Source organism: Heteronotia binoei, chromosome 15 (assembly GCF_032191835.1).
Source record: "Heteronotia binoei isolate CCM8104 ecotype False Entrance Well chromosome 15, APGP_CSIRO_Hbin_v1, whole genome shotgun sequence".
Taxonomy (NCBI): Eukaryota; Metazoa; Chordata; class Lepidosauria; order Squamata; family Gekkonidae; genus Heteronotia; species Heteronotia binoei.
In genome coordinates this window covers 80094-99988 of record NC_083237.1, presented here as the reverse complement: position 1 = coordinate 99988, position 19895 = coordinate 80094, and the positions used below count along the sequence as shown (strand labels likewise).

Sequence of the window (19895 nt, the reverse complement as noted above, 5' to 3'; positions counted from 1 at the left end):
CTGCCCTTTCAAGGACAACTCCTGCCAGAGCTATGGCTGACCCAACATTCCAGCAGCTGCAAGTGGAGAAGTGGGGAATCAAACCAGGTTCTCCCAGATCAGAGTCCGCACACTTAACCACCACACCAAACTGGTGCGGTTGTGTGCAGCTGGCTCTGGAGAGACTGCTCCGTGGCCTCTGGGTGCCCAGGGAGAATTCCTTCCCCCGCCTGCTGGATGTTCAAGCTGGCTTCTGACAGAGGGAGGGCTTGGGCTGCTGAGGCTGTACAGTGCAGCGCCTCTTCTCAGCCTGGATGGCAGGACTGGGGGGTGGGGAGGGAGGGCTGTTGTACCCAGGCCAAGGCATGCTGGGGACCTGAGTCCCTGTTGCCTGCATCAGGAGCAGCCTGCAGGTCCGTTGGGGAGCCCCCCCTTGCTGAGTCAGAGTGGGAGGGAGGGGAGGCATGACCCCCACTTCCACGCCCCACACCTGCCTGCCAGGTGTCGACAAGGGCAAGGGGGAGGGCCTGCGCTGTGCGTGCCCCAGAACAACAACAACTGCAGCAGCCCCTGGCCTCTGGCCAGCTCCAGCTATCAGGGCAAAGGTGGCATTTATGAGCCTGATGGACAGGGAAATCCCAGCCCCCCACCCCACCCCAGGCAGCAGGCTCCCGGGTGCGGTACCTGCAGGCCGCATAGAAGCCGCTGTGAGCCCAGAGGTGCCTGCTCTCTCTGCCCGGCCCAGCTATGTGCACAGGGGCCTGTTCCAGAGTGGTGGGGGCTGCCCTCTGGCCCTTCGCCCTCCTGTGCATTGTGGCCAACCTCCTGCTGGCCTTTCCCAACTGGACGACGGAGTATGTGCAGAACAGGGGCCAGCACCTCACTCCCGAAGTCCTCTACCTGGGGGGGGTCGTTGGAGGCGGGATCATGGTAAGGACGGGGCTGGGGGGGAGTCTCAGCCTCTTGCTGCAGAGATGGTGGGACAGGAAGGAATCCACTCTGGCTTGCCTTTTGCAAGGAAGCAGCCGCTGCCTGGACGGAGCTGGGGGGGGGGGGTGCTGCCCATGGTCATTTTGGTGGGGAGGCCAGTTTGCCAGTCCCTCTTCCCAAGGGAGCTGCTCCACGTGCCTTGAGCTGTGGGTCCTGAGAGAGGGGAAGCAGGGGAGCAGAACGTGGGGGCAGGGAGGTATGGCAGGACCCCCCCCCCCTGCTCCTTGCACTGATCCAGCCACTCTCTCCCCAGGTGCTGGTGCCAGCCATACACATCCAGGCCACTGGGCGCCATGGCTGCTGTGCGAACCGCTGTGGGGTGAGTTGGGGGGGGGCTCTGACACCCTCGATCCCTCTGCCTCCCTCTCTATTCCCATCGGGGTGGGGGGGAAGGGAATTGCCCCCTCTGAGCCACTCATCTGACCCCACCCCCTTCCTTCTCTGCCAACTGGTTTTAAAACAAATCACCCAACTTTTCTCTCTTTCTCACAATACAAGAACTCGTAAACATTCAATGAAATTGCTGAGCAGTCAGGTTAGAACGGATAAAAGGAAGTCCTTCTTCACCCAAAGGGTGATTAACATGTGGAATTCACTGCCACAGGAGGTGGTGGCGGCTACAAGCACAGACAGCTTCAAGAGGGGATTGGATAAAAATATGGAGCAGAGGTCCATCAGTGGCTATTAGCCACAAGTGTGTGTGTGTATATATTGGCCACTGTGTGACACAGAGTGTTGGACTGGATGGGCCATTGGCCTGATCCAGCATGGCTTCTCTTCTGTTCTTATATGGAGCAGAGGTTAATCAATGGCTGTTAGCCACAGCGTATTGTTGGAACTCTGTCTGGGGCAGTGATGCTCTGTATTCTTGGTGCCTGGGGGGGGGGGCAACAGTGGGAGGGCTTCTGGTGTCCTGGCCCCACTGGTAGACCTCCTGGTGGCATCTGGGCTTTTTGGCCACTGTGTGACACAGAGTGTTGGGCTGGAGGGCCATTGGCCTGATCCAGCATGGCTTCCCTTCTGTTCTTCTGGCCGCTGAGTGGCCTGCTCCCTCCCTCCTTCCAGATGTTCCTGTCGGTGCTGGCTGCAGCCGTGGGGCTGGCGGGCTCCCTCTATGCCCTGAGCGTCTCGGCGCTGGGGCTGGTGCGTGGGCCTCTCTGCAGGATCCAGGAGAACGGGACTCTGTCCGGGTGGGAGCGCCCCTTCTGGCGCCAAGATGAAGAGGAGGCCGGCTTCTTCAGGTCAGTGGGGCCGCCGGGGAGGAGGGGGCCGGGCAGGAACTGACCCTGCCGTTCCCCTGCTGGTTCTCACGGCCTCGCCCTCCCTCCCGCCGGCAGCAACTGGAACAGCAGCAGCTACCTCTTCCAGCGGGAGCTGTGGGAGCTGTGCCGGGAGCCGGAGGGGGTGACGGAGTTCAACGTGATCCTCTTCTCGCTCATCCTGGCCTCCAGCGGGGTGGAGGTGCTCCTCTGCGCCCTCCAGGTGCTCAACGGCTTCCTGGGCTGCCTCTGCGGCACCTGCAACCCAGACAAGAAGCCCCCGCAGGTGAGTCCCCTCCCGGGCGGGCGGGGGGGGGGGGCGCCCAGCTGCAGCCCTCTGGGGCCAAGAGGGGAAAGGCCTGCACGAGCTCCCTCCCACTGACGCCGCCTCTGCTTTCCCGCAGCAGCAGCAGCAGCAGACCCGTTACTGAGGCGGTGATGAGTGAGCGCCTGCCGGCCTTCTTCCTCCTCTGCCCTGCGTCTCCACTGAAGACCCCCTCCGCCCCCTTTGCCGAGGAGTCCCGCCAGTCTGGGAGCAGCAGCCCCATGGATTGGCCACCGACCGCTCTGGCAGAACCTCCCCATCTGAGCAGGCAGCCGTGGCACAAATAAACTCCCCCACATCCTCCCCCCCCCCCGCTTGTTTTTTCCAGCTCCGAGGACTAAGAAACCGGGCCAGGGCATGGCCCCGAGGAGATAAAGAGAAGCAAAGGTCCCCGGAAGGGAGTTTGGCTGCCTCAGCAGGAGAGAGAGAGGACTCCACCCCCCCAGGCAGCAGCGGAGGAGGGAGGGAGGGGGAGGCTCTGCAGGCAAAGGCTCATCCTGTGTCTGGGGAACACCTTCTAGAGAGAGGGGCTGTGGGGTGCAGACCCCCCCCTCAGGCTCTGTGTGGCATAGAGCAGGGTCTGGCTCTGGAGGGCTGGGTCACCTTTCTCTGGGGAAAGCAGGGGGGTGGGTGGATGGGGAAAAGGTGGAGCAGAAGTGAAAGGTGGGGTGGCTTCCTGGGTGAAGCTCCATCACTCTTGCCCTTAGCAGAAAGCCCTCCTGTAGCAGGGCCCGGGGGAAGTGCCAAAAGATTGGAGGCCTGCAAATGTTGCCTCCATCTTCAGGAAGGGGGGGGAGAGGATCCAGGTAACTACCAACCCCTCAGCTTGATGCCTATGCCTGGGGAAATTTTAGAACAAATCATCCAACAGTCATTCCTTGAGCATTCAGGAAGGAGGGCTATGATCCCTAAGAGGCAGCAGGGGTTTCTCAAGAACAAGTCATGTCAGACTAACCAGAACTCTTTGAGAAAATTATTACTTTGCTGGAGGATGCCATAGACACTGCTTATCTTGAGAAGGTTCCACATAATATTCTTGTTGACAAATTGGTAGAATGTAGTTTGGATCCTATTACTGTTAGGTGGGTCGGTAACTGATCGCACCCAAAGAGTGCTTGTGAATGGTTCCTCAACCTCTAGGAGAGGAGTGACCAGTGGAGTGCCACAAGGATCTGTCCTGGGGCCTGTTTTGTTCAACATCTTCATCAATGATTTGGATGAAGGAATAGAGGGAATGCACATTAAATTTGCAGATGATACTAAATTGGGAGGGGGAGCAAATACAGTAGAAAACAGAGTCAGGATACAGGATGGTCTTGACAGGTTGGAAAACTGGGCTATAACTAATAAAATTAATTTTAATGGTTCTCCATTTAGATAGGAAAATCAAATGCATAATTATAGGATGGGGGAGAATTGTCTTGGCAGTATTTCTGAGAAAAGGATCTAGCGGTTTTAGTGGACGGTACACTAAACATGAGTCAGCAGTGTGATGTGGTAGCTAAAAAGTCAAATGTGTACTTTGCTCTGGTTAAACCTCACCTTCTGTTTTGGGCACCACAATTTAAGAAGGATATAGAAAAGCTGGAACGGGTCCAGAGGAGGGTCACAAAGATGGTGAGGGGTCTGGAGACCCAGTCCTATGAGGAAAGGCTGAAGGAGCTGGGGATGTTTAGCCTGGAGAGGAGGCGGCTGAGAGGTGATAGGATCACCATCTTCAAGGACTTGAAGGGCTGTCCTATAGAGGCTGGTCCTATAGAGGATTGTGCGGAGTTGTTGTCTGTGGCCCCGGAAGGCAGGACCAGAACCAATGGGTTGAAATTAAATCAGAAGAGACTCTGCAGACCTGATCTCAGAAGCTCAGCAGGGCTGACATTGGCGAGTATTTTGGATGGTAGACCTCCACAGAAGACCAGGGGCAGGAGGCAGGATGTGGAGGGGGAGGGAAGTGCCAATCAGCTGACATGGGTGTCCCCTCCCCTGATTCAGCACTGGCCCTAGATATTCAAGCAGGGAGAGCACGAGTGGGGTTGGACTAGGTTGACTTTCTCGGGCAAGATGGGCCTGTCCAAAGGAAAGAAAAAGAGACGGTAGATTTATACCCTGCCCTTCTCTCTGAATCAGAGAGTGGCTCACAATCTCCTATACCTTCTCCCCCCAAAACAGACACCCTGTGAGGCGAGTGGGGCTGAGAGAGCTCTGAGAGAAGCTGCCCTTTCAAGGACAGAGTCTCAGAGCAGCCTACAATCTCCTCTCCCACAGACACCCTGTGAGGCGGGTGGGGCTGAGAGGGCTCTCCCAGAGGCTGCCTCTTCAAGGACAGAGTCTCAGAGTGGCCTACAATCTCTTTTCCCTTCCTCCCCCACAACAGACACCCTGTGAGGCGGGTGGGGCTGAGAGAGCTCTGACAGAAGCTGCCCTTTCAAGGACAGAGTCTCAGAGCGGCCTACAATCTCCTTTCCCTTCCTCCCCCACAACAGACACACTGTGAGGCAGGTTTGGGCTGAGAGAGCTCTCCCAGAAGCTCCCGTTTCAAGGACAGAGTCTCAGAGCGGCCTACAATCTCCTTTCCCTTCATCCTCCACAACAGACACCCTGTGAGGCAGGTGTGGCTGAGAGAGCTCTCCCGGAAGCTGCCCTTTCAAGGACAGAGTCTCAGAGAGGCCTACAATCTCCTTTCCCTTCCTCCCCCACAACAGACACCCTGTGAGGTGGGTGGGGCTGAGAGAGCTCTCCCAGAAGCTCCCGTATCAAGGACAGAGTCTCAGAGCGGCCAACAATCTCCTTTCCCTTCCTCCCCCCAAAAAGACACCCTGTGAGGCGGGTGGGGCCGAGAGGGCTCTCCCAGAGGGTGCCTCTTCAAGGACAGAGTCTCAGAGTGGCCTACAATCTCCTTTCCCTTCCTCCCCCACAACAGACACCCTGTGAGGCGGGTGGGGCTGAGAGAGCTCTGGCAGAAGCTGCCCTTTCAAGGACAGAGTCTCAGAGCGGCCTACAATCTCCTCTCCCACAGCCTACAGTCTCCTCTCCCACAGACACTCTGTGAGGCGGGTGGGGCTGAGAGGGCTCTCCCAGAAGCTGCCCCTTCAAGGACAGAATCTCAGAGAGGCCTACAATCTCCTTTCCCTTCATCCTCCACAACAGACACCCTGTGAGGCAGGTGTGGCTGAGAGAGCTCTCCCGGAAGCTGCCCTTTCAAGGACAGTCTCAGAGCGGCCAACAATCTCCTTTCCCTTCCTCCCCCCAAAAAGACACCCTGTGAGGCGGGTGGGGCCGAGAGGGCTCTCCCAGAGGGTGCCTCTTCAAGGACAGAGTCTCAGAGTGGCCTACAATCTCCTTTCCCTTCCTCCCCCACAACAGACACCCTGTGAGGCGGGTGGGGCTGAGAGAGCTCTGGCAGAAGCTGCCCTTTCAAGGACAGAGTCTCAGAGCGGCCTACAATCTCCTCTCCCACAGCCTACAGTCTCCTCTCCCACAGACACTCTGTGAGGCGGGTGGGGCTGAGAGGGCTCTCCCAGAAGCTGCCCCTTCAAGGACAGAATCTCAGAGAGGCCTACAATCTCCTTTCCCTTCATCCTCCACAACAGACACCCTGTGAGGCAGGTGTGGCTGAGAGAGCTCTCCCGGAAGCTGCCCTTTCAAGGACAGTCTCAGAGCGGCCAACAATCTCCTTTCCCTTCCTCCCCCCCAAAAGACACCCTGTGAGGTGGGTGGGGCTAAGAGAGCTCTCCCAGAAGCTGCCCCTTCAAGGACAGAGTCTCAGAGGGGCCTACAATCTCCTTTCCCTTCCTCCCCCACAAGAGACACCCTGTGAGGTGGGTGGGACTGAGAGATCTCTCCCGGAAGCTACCCTTTCAAGGACAGGGACAGCGCAGCCTACAATCTCCTTTCCCTTCCTCCCCCACAACAGACATCCTGTGACGCAGGCGTGGCTGAGAGAGCTTTCCCAGAAACTGCCCTTTCAAGGACAGAGTCTCAGAGCGGCCTACAATCTCCTTTATCTTCCTCCCTCACAAAAGACACCATGTGAGGTGGGTGGGACTGAGAGAGCTCTTCCAGAAGCTGCCCTTTCAAGGACAGAGGCTCAGAGCGGCCTACAATCTCCTTTCCCTTCCTCCCCCACAACAGACACCCTGTGAGGTGGGTGGGGCTGAGAGGGCTCTCACAGCAGCTGCCCTTTCAAGGACAGAGTCTCAGAGCAGCCTACAATCTCCTTTCCCTTCCTTCCTCACAACAGACACCCTGTGAGGTGGGTGGGGCTGAGAGGGCTCTACTGGAAGCTGCTCTTTCAAGGACAGAGTCTCAGAGCGGCCTACGATCTCCTTTCCCTTCCACCCCCACAACAGACACCCTGTGAGGCGGGTGGGGCTGAGAGAGCTCTCCCAGAAGCTGCCCCTTCAAGGACAGAGGCGGGTGGGCTTAGAGAGCTCTTCCAGAAGCTGCCCTTTCTAGGACAGAGTCTCAGCGGCCTACATAAGATAAGCCATGTTGGATCAGGCAACCCCTCTTGAAGGTGGCTATGCTTGTGGCCGCCACCACCTCCTGTGGCAGTGAATTCCACACGTTAATCATGCGGCCCTGCCCCAGCTCCTCCTCCCCCTCCAGACCGCGGGCCTGGCCTGCTCTCTGGAAGCCCCGCCCCCTCCGACCCCGGCCTGCTCCCAGGAAGCCCCGCCCCCTCCCCCGCCGGGCCCTGAGGCGGAAGAAGGGGTTCCGCTCTGGCCTCGCCGGTCTATGCCAGGAAGCGGAAGTGGCGGGGGCGGTCTAGCCCCGCCCCCTCCAACCCAGGCCTGCTCCCAGGAAGCCCCGCCCCCTCCGACCCCGGCCTGCTCCCATGAAGCCCCGCCCTTTCCGACCCAGGCCTGCTCCCAGGAAGCCCCGCCCCCTCCGACCCAGGCCTGCTCCCAGGAAGCCCCGCCCCCTCCCCGCCGGGCCCTGAGGCGGAAGAAGGGGTTCCGCTCTGGCCTCGCCGGTCTATGCCAGGAAGCGGAAGTGGCGGGGGGCGGTCTAGCCCCGCCCCCTCCAACCCAGGCCTGCTCCCAGGAAGCCCCGCCCCCTCCGACCCCGGCCTGCTCCCATGAAGCCCCGCCCTTTCCGACCCAGGCCTGCTCCCAGGAAGCCCCGCCCCCTCCGACCCAGGCCTGCTCCCAGGAAGCCCCGCCCCCTCCCCCGCCGCCGGGCCCTGAGGCGGAAGGAGGGGTTCCGCTCTGGCCTCGCCGGTCTATGCCAGGAAGCGGAAGTGGCGGCGGGGGGCGGTCTAGCCCCGCCCCCTCCGACCCAGGCCTGCTCCCAGGAAGCCCCGCCCCCTCCCCCGCCGGGCCCTGAGGCGGAAGGAGGGGTTCCGCTCTGGCCGCGCCGGTCTATGCCAGGAAGCGGAAGTGGCGGCGGGGGGCGGTCTAGCCCCGCCCCCTCCGACCCAGGCCTGCTCTTAGGAAGCCCCGCCCCCTCCCCCGCCGGGCCCTGAGGCGGAAGGAGGGGTTCCGCTCTGGCCTCGCCGGTCTATGCCAGGAAGCGGAAGTGGCGGCGGGGGGCGGTCTAGCCCCGCCCCCTCCAACCCAGGCCTGCTCCCAGGAAGCCCCGCCCCCTCCGACCTGCTCCCAGGAAGCCCCGCCCCCTCCCCCGCAGGGCCCTGAGGCGGAAGGAGGGGTTCCGCTCTGGCCGCGCCGGTCTATGCCAGGAAGCGGAAGTGGCGGCGGGGGGCGGTCTAGCCTAGCGAGCGGCAGCAGCAGCAGCACCATGGTGAGGGGGGGGAGACCAGCGGGTGGGGGTGGGGGGGGTGTTGTGCGGGTCTCCCCCCCCCGCTGACCCTCTCGGCCCCTCCCCCGCAGACGACGGCGCTGACGCAGGGCCTGGAGCGCGTCCCCGACCAGAGCGGCTACCTGGTGATCTGCGACGGCGCCGTGCTGGCCGTGAGTCCCCCGCCCCCTCCCCCCCCCGGGGCACAGTGACGTCACCCTCCCCTCCCCTCGGGGTCTCCCGGCAGGGGCTCAGCAGGACCCCCCCACAGCCCTCCCCCTCCTCCTCTCGCGCAGTCCTCCGGCGACCTGGAGAACGACGAGCGGACGGCCGGCGTCATCTCGGAGCTGGTGAGCACCGCCTGCGCCTTCCGCCTGCCCCGCTGCCCGGAGGAGGTGCCCTTCCGCCGCATCTCCGGTGAGTCCCGCCTTCTGCGAGGGGGAGGGGGAGGAGGGGCGCTGCACCCCCCCCGCCCCCTCTGACCTCGCCCTCCCCCCGCAGTGGTGTTTGGGGAACACACCTTCCTGGTGACCGTCTCCGGCCAGAAGCTCTTCGTGGTCAAGCGCCAGAACAACGTCCGGGAGCCCGTCATGGTCTGAGCTCTTCGCAGGTGGGGGGGGCAGGATGGAAGCAGACCCCCCCTCTCCCGGGCTCAGCAAGGAAGCCCTCCCTCCCCTCCTTCCAGAGCATGCGCCCATCTTTGTGTTGGGCATGGGGCATGGCATGTCAAAGGTTTTGTGTATCTGTCTTGCAGCAAAATAAACACTTTCCCACAAGAGGCGCCTTGTGTGACCTGGCCTGCTGGGGTTGCTTAGGCCACACCAGCCCCCAAAACCACGGCAGAGGCTGCAGGTCCTTAATGGGGGACGTGCCCCCCCCAGCTCTCACCTCTGCCCCAAACCACAGCTGGCTGGCTGGGAGAGGTGCCCCTGTTTGTCAGCGATCAGAGGAGAAAGGCTCTTGCTATTCCGGCCTGGCAGGGGAGACGCAAGGTCTGCTCCTAGACCCATACCTGCAACCAAGCCCATAGAGGTCTCCTCACAGTGCCAGTTCCTGTGCAGACAAGTCGGGCCAACCCCAAACCTCCCTCCCCACATGATGAGCAAAAAGGGGGCACAGGATGTGCAGCTGGTGGAGTGAATGGCCTGTCACACTTTGTGCTTGGATTTGCCTGTCAGGAAAGGCCCTGTGGGTCCATGCTCTCCCACCCCATGGGGAAATACCACGTAGGATGTCAGCCACTGCGCTGCAGGACACCCTGGACTCAGGAAAGGGGGGAAGGAATGCGTGTGAGCCCCACTGCTGCCACTTCCCCCCCACACCACACACACACAGGTCCAGCTGACAGACTGAAGTTTATTCACACACACATTGGGAGCAGCTTCTGAGGCAAATAAAAACATACGTATAAATAATAAATAAAGTGCACCTGGGCGGAGGGGGGGTGTCTCGGGCACCTGGCCCCTCCCTGGGATACGGGGGGGAGCAACCAGTGGCCTTAACTGCTCCCCCCTCCACATAAGAAACCTGTCCCTTTCCCAGTAGTACAAAGTGGCACAGTTCTCTGTGTGGGAGTCCAGCCTCAGAGGGTGGGCTGGGGGGCACAATGGCCAGTCTCCAAACCACCTTGCAGTAGCTGCCATGCAGGGGGGGAGGGGCTGCCCCTCTGCATTACTTAGGAAGGGATTTGGCCTCACGGACATGCTCACGGAGAAGGGGGGGACAGCCAGGGGAGAGGGAGCAAAGGATGCCCTTCTTCCTTTCACTCCCAGAGAGGAGGAGGAGGAGGTGGTCCAGGGCAGGCAGGAAATGGCACAGCAGGCGAAGTCCAGAGGAGGAGGACGAGCGGGTGCTTGACAGGGCTGTATTTGCAAGACTGCAGCCTCCACCTCCTCCAGGAATCTGTTCGGGGTGTGTGTGACTGAGCCGAAGCAGGAAGGCAAGCTGCCGGGGGGGGGGGGGGGGGGGTCCTGCCCCCATCACGTGACAGGTGCCACCACCAGCACTTTGCACTCCCGTTTGGCGATTTTGTCAAGGGAAAGCGCAGCCTTGTCCGGGGGCAAGTAAAGGGGTCGGCCGACAGGGGAGCCCACAGGCGGAGTGATGGCTCGGCGCTCCATGACGCTGCCGGACCTGCTTGGGGAGAGGAGGAAACAGGAGGAGGGGGGAAGGAGCCCGGTCACCCCCCCCTCCCCAGAGGGGAAACGCCTCGCTTCTCCCCCTTACCCACCTCATGAGGTGCCCTCGGGCCGGCTGCTGGTGGGAGAAGCTCTGGGAGCGGCCCAGGCTGGCCTGGTGCCGCTCCACCAGCTCCCGGACCACGGCGGGACTGCCGGGGCTGCTCTTGCGGGAGACAGGCCGGGCCTCGGGGGGCGGGTTGGAGATGCTGGCGGTGAACTGCAGCTTCAGCTTCATGTGCTGGGACAGCTGGGGAGGGGGGATGAGAGGAAGAAAGAGCGGGCAGTGGGCTCCAGGGAACTTTCACAGGACCTGCTGCCTCCCCCCCCCCCCGCTCTCGAGGCGACACACACTCTTGGGGCAGGAGCAGTCCTGCTGTCCAGGGGTGGGGGGGGGGGAAGGAGGGTGCTAAGGGACCAGAATCCAAGCCAACCCCAAGCAGATTTGCCGGCTGTCTTCCCGCTGCAGCTGAGGATGAGCACAGACCCTACCTGTGCCTGGAACTCTGAGGTCTGCATTGAATTCCCTCCCCCCCTGGGGCCCCAAAGCACAGAGTCCCCGTCCCGTCCCCCCCCCCCCCCGCAAGCTCAGAGCCCGGGGTGGGTGTCTCTACCTCATAGAGGCCAGCCCGCAGAGCCTGGAAGGTGACGCAGAAGGTGCGGGCACTGCCCTTGCGAGAGTAGCCCAGGTTGTTGAGGGGTGTGTGGCAGATGATTGAGTCCTGGGTGTCATGGACGGCCCGCCGTTCTGCACAGGAAAGGGTCTTGCCTGAGGGGCAAAGGACAAGGCCACTGCAGGGGGCAAAGGGCCAACCCAATGCCTCCAACAAGAGAGGGAGAATGCAGTGCCCCTGCCACCCACCCCCCTTGCCAGCAGCCAGGTTCTCCTGGCCCAAAACAGAGGAGGCCTCTTGGGCACGTTCTCGGCTTGCCCCACCCAAACAGCCTGGGCCACAGTGTGGCGGGAGCCCCTGCCCACTCCTCCCAGCAGACCGGTGCCCTCCCCCCCTCCGGCCACTGACCGGCAGCTGCGCTTTCTGGCGTCCACACCAGGCGCACGGCCAGGAAGTCCTGCAGGTTGTTGAGGAGGGTGTAAGTGACGGTGAAGCGGTGGTGCAGGACCACTGGCGACTCGCACTCCGCCGTCATCACAAAGCGCGGACGGGCCAGGCGGATGCTGGGTAGCCTGGAGGGTGGGGAGACAGGGAGAAGTCCAAGCCCCTGGAAAGCACATGAGGCTGGCATGCGGAAGCAGCCAGGCCCCGTTCCTGGGGGCATCTCCTCTTCAGAAGGGGATGAGGAGAAAGGCTCTCCCAGGGCCTAGAGGACTGAAGGCAGCAGGAGGAGAAAGAGGGTCGAGATGGGAGAAGAGCCCCTTCCCATACTTCAAATCCCAGAAGTGCCATCAAGGGACGGAGAACTTCTGCCCCACAGCTGCCTTTGGGAAGCCTCGGGCTCCTGGCCACAAAGCTGGTTTGCTGGGCATCACTTTGGGACACTTTCTGCAAAGACTCCAAGGAGATGAGGAATTCACAGCCCCTCCTGTGGCCTGAGAAGCGACCACAGAGCCTCTCGTCTAGAGGGTCCTGCCCAAGCAGCTCACCTGTAGTGAGTGTGGATGCGGGGGGTGAACGGCAGTTTGGGGGTGGACCACTGGACCACCGCGATGAGAGGAACCTCCAGGCCCTGCAGAGAGGAGGAGGCAAGAATGGCTGAGAGACACCCACAGTCCGGCCCCCCAATTCCCCCCCCCCCACATTGTTGAGAGACGCTGGGTTACAGAAGAAGACATGGGTTTCTAACCACCCTTCACTCGTGGTTTCAGAGCAGCTTCCAATCTCCTTCCCTTCCTCTCCCCACAAGAGACACCCTGTAAGGTAGGTGCGGCTGAGAGAGCTCTGAGAGAACTGTGACTGACCCAAGGTCACCCAGCTGGCTGCACGTGGAGGAGTGGATCCACCATTACCCTTGAGAAGCAAGCTGATGTCCTTGCACAAACGCCTTCTTCCAACTCAGTCTAGTCTGGAAGGTGCCCCCCTATCTTGACACAGCCCATCTGCCCGCTTGGATTCACACAACAACAACGTTAAGACTAGACTGGTGGGATGCTCTCTGCTTCAGAGTCAACACCAGACTCCAGTCTAGGGATGGCCAAACTTGCTTAATGTAAGAGCCACATAGAATAAACGGCAGATGTTTGAGAGCCGCAAGACATGAACATCAGATGTCTGAGAGCCGCAAGACATGAAGGTCAAATGTCTGAGAGCCACAAGACAGGAAGGAAGAGAGGGAGGAAAGCTAATAGATGGAGTGGGAGAGGTAGAAAGAAAGGAACTTTAAATGCATCATCCAGGCTGCCAGCTGCCTTGGCTTGGAGCAGTGATTCAAAGAGACAAATGCCTTCTCCAAGCCGGCCTACAGGGCCGTGGGGGCTTCAAGAGCCACAGTTTGGCCCTCCCTGCTCCAGTCAATACAGACACTACAGCTCAGCTGCTGCAGGCATGCAAACTGCACCCAGCTGCAGCCCTTCAGTTACTGGCTTCAATGCAAGGCCCTCGAGAGTTCTGGAGCCTCCCCCCCACCCCCACCAGGCAGCGGGACTCATCTGCCCAGGGCCTGCTGCAGGTACCAGCCTCCAGATGAGCACATTCCACAGCCGCCACCCAGACGAGCGCCTTCTGTTACCCTTCCCCCACACACATCTTATGGAGCAGCCTGCAAGAGGCAGTCCGGAAGGCTGCTTGGCTTTTGGCAAAAGATGCAACACTGAAATCAAGAGGGCCTTTTGGCACAGACTATCAGGCTGAACTGTAACAAAAAAGGCTTAGAAAGATCTCTGGGGAAAAGATTAGGGCCTGTGGTCTGCACTACTGTTGTTGCTGCAAGTACGATCCTAATTTCTGGATCATTTCACCTTTTGCCTCTTCAGCCCTGTTCCAGATTTCTGGTGAGGTCCCATTTTCAAACTGGGAGAGCCAGTTTGGTGTAGTGGTTAAGTGTGCGGACTCTTATCTGGGAGAACCGGGTTTGATTCCCCACTCCTCCACTTGCACCTGCTGAAATGGCCTTGGGTCAGCCATAGCTCTGGCAGAGGTTGTCCTTGAAAGGGCAGCTGCTGTGAGAGCCCTCTCCAGCCCCACCCACCTCACAGGGTGTCTGTTGTGGGGGAGGAAGGTAAAGGAGATTGTGAGCCGCTCTGAGACTCTTCGGAGTGGAGGGCGGGATAGAAATCCAATATCTTCTTCTTCTTCTTCTACAGTCCAAATCCTTCTGCATCCCACCCGGCTGACTGCGCACTCCATCTTGTGTCTCCGTGAGAAAGGCAGACTCAAAGCAGGCTGACCCTGCCCCACACACTCACCTCCTTGGTGCTGGGGGGGGGCTGCTCCGGGGCCTGCAGCTGGAAGAGGAAATTCTGCTCCTCTAGAGCGCGGAGGGAGCAGGGGCAGACAGAGGCGGCTGAGGCCACACGGCAAAAGGAGGCCATGGAGACTTCGCCCGACTGGTGGCTGTGGGGAGGGCAAGAAACGGGTGAGCAGTGAGGGAGGCCCCACCACTCCCACGACCCGTTGGCACGCAACCGGCGCAGGGTGGCCATGCTGTGAGGAGTCACAAAGACCGACCCAGGTGGGCTGAGCGCATGGTGGCAGCAGTGTGCCTCCTTCAGTGCTCATCATTACCAGACTTCCATTTGCGCAGCAGAGGATGGATCTCGGCCCTGCAGGGAGGGAGGGAGGCAACCGGGGGTCTCCGCTTGGTCTTCTGCTTGGTGCTCTACGTGGTGTGTGCTTCCTTCAACCTTTCCTCAGAGGAGACCGACTTTCCAGACCCTCTGACCAGCTTCACCGCCCTCCTCAGAACCCACTCCAGTTCATGCAGTGCCTGGAAGAGGCTAGCACAGCTGCCCCTTCTGCGGCCTGGATACAGGCCTCCCCAAATGCAGCCTGCAGTCGCATCGGCCTTTCCTGTAGCTGCGTCGTCACAGGGTGTGAGAGTCAGTCAAAAACTGGATGCAGCAGGACTCTCCCCTTCTGATTCACATTCAACTGGTGAACCAGTGAGTTTGGGACTTTGGTTGTTTGGCTGAACAGACCGCGCCTGCCCCCCCCCCCCCGAGCTGGCAGGAGAGGGAGGCCCAGCCTGCCTTTGCTCCCTGCGCTGATCTGCCCCCAGCCCCTGCTCCTCACACTAGTTTGGTGGGCGGGGCGGGAAAGGGGGTGGGTTTGGGCAAGGCACAGTGGAGTGCCGGAAGCAGCATGGATCCAGAGAGGCCTATGGGGTGGGGGCAGGGTCATTGGAGGCTGTTAATAGGGAAGGTTAATTGTGTGGACTGATATTAACTTTGATATAGATAAAGGTCACATTTTTAAGCCTCACCTCTGTTCACCTGAACATTCAGAAGAAAAAGTAAGAGTCCAGGCACACCTTAGACCAGGGATGTCAAATATGCAGCCCGTGGGGCTGAATCAGGCCCCTGAGTAACTCACTGTCCTCTGCTTCCTTCCCCCTCTCTTGCTTCCTTCTGCATCACAAAATGCTTCCATTGGCTGAGGCTCCTCCCTTGGGGAGGAGGGGGAAGGAGAGCTTGCTTTGCCAGGCTTTCTCTGTTGCACAGCAGAGCTGCTATGCCAAGCTTCTACTGGCTGAGGCTCCTCCCCCTCGTCCCCTGGGGAGGGAGGGAAAAAGTCAGAGCTTCCTTTGCTCAGTTCCCTGGATTGCACAGGAGAGATACAAAGAAAGCACCTTTAAGACCAACAGGTGCTAATGTTTTAAGCATGTTTTATTTTCAGTTTTTAAAAAAATCTTTGTGTTTGTCTGTGTCCTTTTAAAAATATCTCTCTGCTACCTGGCATTACCTTTTATGATAGACAGGACCCATGCGAACAAGGTCTCATTTATGTCAGATCTGGGCCTCATAACAAACAAGTCCGACACCCCTGCCCTAGGCTAACAAAAGGGGGTGGTGGGGTATGAGCTGTCATGAGTCACGGCTCACTGTGTCTTCTGTGAGCATAAAGTGCCACATCAGACCCCGAAGGCTCCTGCGGCCAGGATTCTGGTTCCAGCGGGGGCTAAGGAATTACTCGCAGCAGCCTCCGCCCCCCAGTCTGGGGGCTTCGTGGCCAGCTGCCGCCTGTCACTCTGAGCCCCATTCATCTCTCAGGCCTTCTGAAGGCACGGGAGAACCTGGCGCCTGCTGCTGCAAGCAGTCAAAGCAACGGAAAACCTCCGTGTGCAAGCACCTGCCTTGAATTGAACTAGGTTGGCCTTCCAGGCGCCTGGGTGGACTCTGACTTCAGCCCAGCACAGCAGCAACCCACACCGATGTCATGAAACAGTGAATGCCATGATTGCATTGCCACACAATTAAAATGTTATTGCATTTGATGCTTCTATCTTCCTTTTACATTTCGTAATGAAATAAAAATTAACTTTTCCCCAACAAATCATTTTTTAAAAAAGATCTTTTCAGTCTTTATTTATATCTGTGTTTAGTTCTTTCACTAAATTTGAGTGAACACTTGAAGAGGTGGCATGATGCAGCTGGCAGAGTTTTGCACCCAGGCCCTGTGTCTGCCCCAGAAGCTCTCAGCCCCCCCCAGCCTGGCCCCCCCTTTGGAGGCTCACTCGGCGCTCTCAGGCCCCCCCCACACCCAGCCTGGCCACGGAGTCAGCACTCCCTCCCACAGAGATCGTTGGGCATGGCTTCCAGGGCACGTGGCGGGTGCAGCAGGGGGGCACAGAGCAAGCAAGAAGCTGCCTCTGCTGTGAGCCCCGGGGTGCTGGCTCGGCCCGCCTGCCTTCCTCCCTCCCTCCTCCCCACCTGCCTGCGCAGATCCTCAGCAGCTTGGGAAAAGGTGCGCTGGTGGGCAAAGGCACAGCATGGGAGCTGCCAGTGCCGTAGCTGCAGTGAGAAGTCTGCTGGCTTGCAGTGGCCCTGCTCCCCCCCAGGGCCGTAGCCAGGATTTCATGTTTGGTGGGGCACACAGCAGGATTTTTTGGTAGAGGGGCGGGGGGGGGGGAGGTGCTACTGGGTTTGGCAGCCCAGGGCTCTCCGCACTGAAAGCTGCCTTGAGTCCCACAAGCTAACCTCCCTTTGTCTGGGCACTCACAGCAGCTTTGCTCTGCCCACCCCTTTCTTATGAGCCCCCCCCCCCCCCGCAGCAGAGAGGCAGCAATGAGACCACTTGAGCAGAGGGACACACTGGGGGCCCTCCAGTGGAGGGCGGGGTTGAAAGGTTGGCCTGGCCCCTCCCCGGCCCACTGTCCCTACAGGCGTGCTCTTGCCGGGAGCAGCTCCTCCTCCCTGGGCCCAGGGCACTTTGAGGGTGAGGCCGCTCCCTTCCCCCTGGAGCTGGCAGAGAGGGCAACCCAGGTGCATGCTGGGTCGGCCACTGCCTTCGGGGGCAGCAGGGCAGAGGCACAGGACTGAGCCCCGGGAGGTGACAGAGGGAAGGGGCCCAGGCAGCCAATGAGAAAAAGGCCTGCATGCTGACCTGGCAGTTGCCGGTGGAAAAGCCCCAGAACGCAGCCCAATCAGACAGGAGACAGTCCCTCCAGCAGCATCTTGTTTCCTAGGCTGCTGGTGAGACCCCATCGGGAGCCCTGAAGGGAGGTCGCGCTCTCTAGGGCACATCTCCTACGGGGGCCGCTCTCTCCGTGGGGCGTCATTTGCCAGTGCTCCAGCTTCTCCTCTGGGGCCACAGCCGGGCTGCCCCCCCGCCCCCTTTGCTCCTGGGCTTTGTGAGGATTGGGAGCACGTGACAGGGGCGCCAAGACAGGGAGGGAGGGGCCCGGGGCCTTTTATCCTCTTCCCTCCCCCAACCCTTAGAGGCAGGCGGGGGGGAGGGGCTGCTTGAGGAAGTGCAAACCAGGAAGCCCGCCCCTGCCCCCCCACCTCCCCTCTTACCAGACATCGTCCACTAGCAAGACAGACCCGTCGGGCATCATGGGGAGGTAACTGGCGTTGAAATTGGGTAGGATCCGCACGTCCCACACAGAGAGGTCCTCCTGGGAGGCGGCGTTCAGAACTGCCAGGGCAAAGATGGGGGTTGAGGGCTGGGCGGGGGGGGGGGCACGCCGTCTCCCCCACCAGCCCCCTCCAGAGCCCAGAAGGCGGAGGAGCAGCCCCCGGCCCTGCTCCTCCCCTGGGGCCAGCGCCACCCACCTTTCAGGACCGTCAGGTGTTTCCCGGACACGTGGCACTGTTGACATTTCAGCTCCGGGGGAGGCAGGACCGTCAGCAAGGTGCTCACTGCAGGACGGGGGGGGGGGGGGGACAAAAGCGCCACGGTCAAGGCCAGGCCTCCTCCCCCCTCCCCCCCGCGGGGCGGGGGCGCGGCTGCTCCAGCCCGGAGACTCACCTTGTGCCTTGAAGGCTCCCTGCTCCTCGCGGAAGGTCTGCGAAGGGGCGCGATCCTGCAGGATGCGCAAGTAGCCGCGCTCCCGCACCTCCGCTTTCTCTTGGTCCCGTTTCCAGACGGTCACCACGATCTGGGGGGAGGGGAGGGAAGGGGCGGTGGGCGGCTGGCTCTCTCTCTCTCCCCGCCTGCGGGGGCGACGGGGCGGGGGGCTTACCTTGGCCTTGGTGGTGCTGGGGGGCAGCCTGTCCAGGGAGACCGTCAGCGGGAAGATCACCTCCTCGGGGGAGACGATGGGCTCTTCGAGGGGCACCTGCGGGGAGGGAGGGAGGGAGGGGGGCGTCAGGGCGCTGCTCGGCGGCCTCCCCCCTCCCCTCCCCCCCGCTCCGAGCCCCGCTTACGCCTGCCGCCGGTCTCCCCGCCGGGGGCCCGCCGTGGGTCAGGAGGGGCGGGCAGCGGCGGAAGCGCGCCTCCTCTTGCTGGGCGGCGCTGTGGCCGGGGGGCGCCGCCTGGTCGTCTGCGGGGGCGCGGCGGCGGGGCTGATGCTGGCCAAGGGCGGCCAGGGAGCCGGCCAGCTCCCCCCAGGGCGGCGGGGGGCGCCGCCGCTGCTGCTGCTGCTGGCGGGGGGGCGGCAGCGGAGCACCAGCAGGAAGCGGACCGTCTCGCCCAGGTAGAGGTGGTTGCGGCGCGGCAGGGCTCGGTAGCGGCCCGGCTCAGCCGAGAGCGCCTCGCCCGCCGGGAAGGGCACGGCCGGAAGTACATGAAGTAGTCGCACTGCGACTCCATCGGGCCGGCCGGACCGCCGCGGGCTGGATGCGGGGAGGGGCGGGAGGGCGCGCCGGGAGCAGCAGCAGCAGAAGCCGCCGGGTGGGGTGGGGAGGGGAGGGGAGGGGAGGGGGGAGCCCGGCATGGGCGGAAGGAAAGGAAGGAAGGAAGTGAGGCTGCAGAGGAGGCGGGAGGGGGGGGCGGTCCCTCTGAGGAGCCGCCCTCCCCCCCCCCCCGAGCAGGAGGAGGAAGAGCGGCGAGCCTGGCGGTGGCACACCTCCCCCCCCCCCGCTTGCGGGCCCTTCCTGGGGGTTTCGCGCGAGAACGGCGCCCCCCCGCCGGCGCAGTGAGCAGCCGGGGTCACGGAAGGGGCCGCCAGAAAGGGGGGGGGCGGGGAAGGGAGGCCGCACGGTCGAGGGACTGGCTGGCTCCCGCGGAGTTGCCCGGGTCTCGGCGCCCCGCCCGCTCGCCGGTGGTGGACGTTCACCTTCTCCCCGCGGGGCAGAGGCTGGCAAGGCTCTTCGGGGGGGGGGGGCGACTATCCCCTCTTTAGCGCTTCGGACGCTTCAGTTTTCCTCGACTGCAGCTCCCCCCATCACACGCCCCCTGCCCCCCTCTGCTGAAGTCCGCCTGCTGGGGAAGACGGCAGTTCCCACTGACTCCCTCTGGGTTGCCAGCCTCCAGGTGGGGCCTGGAGAACTTCCGCTTTTACAGCTGATCTCTAGCTGGCAGAGACCAGCTCCCGGGAGAAAATGGCTGCTTTAAAGGGGGGGGGGGTGCTCTGGCATTGGAACCTGCTGAGGCCCCTCCGCTCCCCAGCATCCACCCCCAAAGTCTCCAGGCATTTCCAACCCTAGCAGAGACCTCCCCCCACAATGCCCTACTCTGCCCCAGGGAGGGGGGGCACTTCTTGGCGATCAGGAGGCTGCTGTGGGAGGGGGGGAGGCAGAAAACCCCTCTGCCCTCAGAAAAGGCATTCTGTCTTTGCCTAGTTAGGAAGGGGTGCATTTTGAAGGCCCCACCCCTATGGGTGCCATGTGCCTTGCCTCAGCCCCTCCCCCAGTCCCTGGAGGGCTCTGCAGGCTTTTAAAAATAGCAATTACCACTCCCCTTCCCCCCCCCCATCCTGGCTGCCCATCAGTTCAGGCCCCTTTCTGGCCTCCCCCCCCCCCATTTATGCAGGCCTTTGTGGGTGCCACCCTGCAAAGGAGCAAGGGCAGCAACTGCCCGGACAGCTGGGCCTTCTCTGTAGTGGGCCCCACCTCACGGGAACAGCCTACCTGAGGAGGTTGGGGGGCTCTCA

The 19895-nt window shown here is 61.5% G+C and overlaps 3 protein-coding genes across 4 annotated transcripts in view; 2 read left to right on the top strand and 1 right to left on the bottom strand.

Moving 5' to 3' along the window:
- The window catches only part of LAMTOR4 (late endosomal/lysosomal adaptor, MAPK and MTOR activator 4), a 440193-nt gene extending 431128 nt beyond the window's left edge, over positions 1-9065 (top strand). Inside the window, exons 1-4 of one of the 2 annotated variants that reach the window (XM_060255339.1) lie at positions 8022-8292; positions 8382-8462; positions 8586-8706; positions 8791-9065. In XM_060255339.1, the coding sequence (XP_060111322.1) occupies positions 8224-8292; positions 8382-8462; positions 8586-8706; positions 8791-8888 (369 nt within the window). In that variant the 5' untranslated portion in view covers positions 8022-8223 and the 3' untranslated portion in view covers positions 8889-9065. Of the gene's footprint in view, positions 1-8021; positions 8293-8381; positions 8463-8585; positions 8707-8790 lie in introns of those variants that run through there. The other variant, XM_060255340.1, reaches the window with a different exon arrangement.
- On the top strand, positions 725-2861 carry LOC132584140 (transmembrane 4 L6 family member 5-like). Its single transcript, XM_060255942.1, has 5 exons — positions 725-909; positions 1223-1288; positions 2035-2210; positions 2307-2514; positions 2642-2861. Exons 1-5 carry the CDS (start codon positions 727-729, stop codon positions 2657-2659), a joined length of 651 nt encoding a protein of 216 aa, XP_060111925.1. The 5' UTR covers positions 725-726; the 3' UTR covers positions 2660-2861.
- A 566-nt stretch (positions 9066-9631) lies between the features above and the next one.
- TRAPPC14 (trafficking protein particle complex subunit 14) lies at positions 9632-18613 on the bottom strand. Its single transcript, XM_060256398.1, is given in 13 exon segments — positions 9632-10422; positions 10520-10716; positions 11081-11235; positions 11489-11652; positions 12070-12152; positions 13828-13975; positions 17377-17497; positions 17635-17721; positions 17831-17960; positions 18045-18140; positions 18229-18420; positions 18423-18583; positions 18586-18613. Coding segments are annotated over 13 exon segments (1716 nt in total). The 3' UTR covers positions 9632-10268.
- Between the last annotated feature and the right edge of the window lie 1282 nt (positions 18614-19895).